This window comes from Gadus morhua, chromosome 3, assembly GCF_902167405.1.
Source record: "Gadus morhua chromosome 3, gadMor3.0, whole genome shotgun sequence".
In the NCBI taxonomy this organism is placed as follows: domain Eukaryota; kingdom Metazoa; phylum Chordata; class Actinopteri; order Gadiformes; family Gadidae; genus Gadus; species Gadus morhua.
Window position 1 is genome coordinate 25,640,230 of NC_044050.1, and position 3,187 is coordinate 25,643,416.

The following is a 3,187-nucleotide window of genomic DNA, read 5'->3' on the forward strand; positions in this document are numbered from 1 at the left end:
TAGAGACACAGTGAGAGACACACACACCACAGCGCCCGTCTGGGAGACACACAGAGGGACACAGTGAGAGGGAGACAGAGAGAGACAGAGAGAGACAGAGGGAGACAGAGAGACACACAGAGAGGGAGACAGAGAGACACAGAGGGAGACAGTGAGAAACCCAGAGGGAGACACAGAGGGAGACAGAGAGACACAGAGGGAGACAGAGAGACACAGAGGGAGACAGAGAGACAGAGGGAGACATAGAGACACACAGAGCCAGTGAGCCCCACAGACGGACGCATAGGGGAGAGGGGAGAGCTCGTACATCAGTGCCGTAGTACAGCAGGTCGGCGGTCAGGGCGTGGCAGAGGATGCGACCCTGCGTGCGCTCGTCCTCGGGGAACAGCTTCATCTGCTTCTTCTCGTCATGCTCGTCTCTTTCGATCTGAAAAGAAACACATAGCCGCACGCACACACACACACACACACACACACACACACACACACACACACACACACACACACACACACACACACACACACACACACACACACACACACACACACACACACACACACACACACACACACAGTAAGACTCCATTTTGATTCGCTACGCTGGCTGTTAAAGCTCAAGCCGACGTCCTGGTTCTTTGCGCCCACAGCCTCACCATGTGCAGCTGCACCTTCCCCTCCAGCAGGGCGGCAGCGTGGTCGGCGCTGAGGCACATGCTGGCCACGGTCCCCAGGTACTCCACGTCCTTCAGCCGGCTGAACCCTGGGACCACGGGGGGGGGCACCGTCACGTGGTCTGAGTGGCCGTACATGCGCTTGGGAAACTAGGGCTGCGCCATTAATTTAATTGTATTCGTGATTTCGACTTTTGGGTCTCCGAACGAATATAATTGAGTTGAGACTATAAAAAAAAAATATATATATAGATATATATATATATCTATATATATATTCTTTAAATGTTATATAGATATTGCAGAACAGATGGATACATATTTGTACATTTTTCGCTTTTAAAATTTTTTCAGTTACAAAGTGTTTTTCTGCTGAACAAATGCAGCATGTTTTCAAACTCAAAAAGAATCCTTTGAACAATCGTGATTTCAATATTGAACATAATAATCGTGATTTAGACTATCTCCATAATCTAGCAGCCCTATATGAAACCTCCCACACTGGGGGGTAAAGGGGGCCGTCAGCGGGGGGGGGGGGGGGGGGGGTTGCAGATTGCGACCCACTGAATGCCTTGCCTGCATAAAGTCAGGTCCCATCTGTCACACCCCCTTAACGGTGAAGCTGAACACATACCCGCCTCCTGGTCCAACAAGGCGTAGAACCAGGCTCTGTTGTTCATGCCCACCGCGACATGGAAGGGCCCCACCGCGATGAAGGTGGGCTCCACCTCCACCTCTATGGCCATTGGGGCCTCCTGAGGGCCACACACACACATACATAACACAGTGATTAACCTACAGCATCCTCTTTAAAGGTCCCGTGGCATGCCACCAGGTGTGAGTGTGATTAGCCGCTACAAGCCGTTTTGGAAATCTGCCCTATATGACATCACAGGTGGGCGTGTCCAACTAGATGTGTGCTGGATAGATCAGTCTACCGGCCTACCCAGTGGACCGTAGCAAACGTTGCTCAACTATCCGTCACACATGTAGGTGGACACGCCCACCTGTGATGTCATAAGGGGCAGATTTCCAAAACGGCTTGTAGCGGCTAATCACACTCACACCTGGTGTCACGCCACGGGACCTTTAACTGTTACAGGCACCGTGGTGGGGCTGGTGCTTAATGTGTTGGTGAGCCTGTGTGCGTGTGCGTCTGTGTCTGTCTGTCTGTCCTCCTGTGTCTGTTTGTCTGTTTGTGCGTGGCGTTGTGTCTTTGCGTGCATCTGTGTGTGTCTGTGCGTGCCTGCGTCTGTACGTGTCTGTGCGTGCTTCTGTTTGCTGTGCGTGCGTATGTCTATCTGTGTGTCCATCCGTGCGTGCGTGCGTGCGTGCGTGCGCGGCCCTCACCCCCTCCACCGGGTTGGCCACGGTGACCTCCAGCAGCGAGGTGAGGTAGGCCAGCCGCGTGCCGCAGCTGTCCCCCAGGATGGGCAGCTTGGTGAGGAAGACGTGCAGAGTGCCCCTCTGGGTGGACACGGCCAGCAGCTGCCCGTCGTCGGTCCAGTTCAGCTGGTCCAGGCCTGGCCAGAGACACAGGGGGGGGATGATGGAGAAGAGAAAGTTAAACCCGTTAGGAATAGCATGGGGATGGGGCGGAAAGGCTGTTAAAAATGAGCAGGGAAAAGATTATTCTGAGGAGTTGATGTAGCGAGCAACAGGATTAGGGGGTTCCACCTTTAGTCTCGTCATCCAAATGCACAATGTTGCTGATGTCTTTGAGCTCCGTCAGGTCGTGAATCTTAATGCTGAGAAAAAACAGGAAAAACTCACATCAACAACAGCTTACTACCCTTCACACACAGACACATCTCAGTAGTGTGTGTGTGTGTGTGTGTGTCTGTGTGTGTCTACCTGTTGTCTCCACAGGACGCAGCCTTGTTCAAGGACTGGGAGATGGCCACGCTGGTCAGGCTGTCCTTGTGGTTGTGCGCCTGGTACAGCTCCTGGCCGATCTCCCGGATGTGGGTGGAGATCACCACAAAGTAGCCGTGGGAGAAGCCAATCAGGATGTAGCCATCACCGTACCTGAAGGGGGCGGAGTTGTGAATTAGAACGAGAGAGAGAGAGAGAGAGAGAGAGAGTGAGAGTGAGAGTGAGAGTGAGAGTGAGAGTGAGAGAGAGAGAGAGAGAGAGAGATCTTCTCTTCTGATTGTTTTCTCCGTATTTTATGCATGCGTTCACTTTTTGGAGGGTTTGTATTAAATCATACATTTCAAATCACACTCGTCTCCAAACAGTATACGTTCTTTTCACCACATCTGTGCTGATTTGTTATTATGAACTTGTTTTTCTGCATTTATATCTAGGTGATGTTGGTGCGAGTCTGGTTGCCATCGGCCACAAGACATGGCAAGAGAGAGAGAGAGAGAGAGAGAGAGAGAGAGAGAGAGAGAGAGAGAGAGAGAGAGAGAGAGAGAGAGAGAGAGAGAGACGTGCGTGGTGAGCAGTACCAGCGGTAGGAGACGATGCTGCCGTAGCGCGGCTGGAAGGCCAGCTCTATGGGGTTGTCCGGG

General features: G+C 52.3%; 1 protein-coding gene across 1 annotated transcript in view; it reads right to left on the minus strand.

The window, feature by feature from the left end:
• The window catches only part of wdr19 (WD repeat domain 19), a gene marked incomplete at its 5' end in the record, with an annotated part of 14,969 nt that extends 11,782 nt beyond the window's left edge, over positions 1 to 3,187 (minus strand). The window contains 7 exon segments of the mRNA XM_030352410.1: positions 308 to 427; positions 654 to 760; positions 1,306 to 1,426; positions 2,022 to 2,194; positions 2,349 to 2,419; positions 2,526 to 2,699; positions 3,125 to 3,187. Of these exon segments, the coding sequence (XP_030208270.1) occupies positions 308 to 427; positions 654 to 760; positions 1,306 to 1,426; positions 2,022 to 2,194; positions 2,349 to 2,419; positions 2,526 to 2,699; positions 3,125 to 3,187 (829 nt within the window).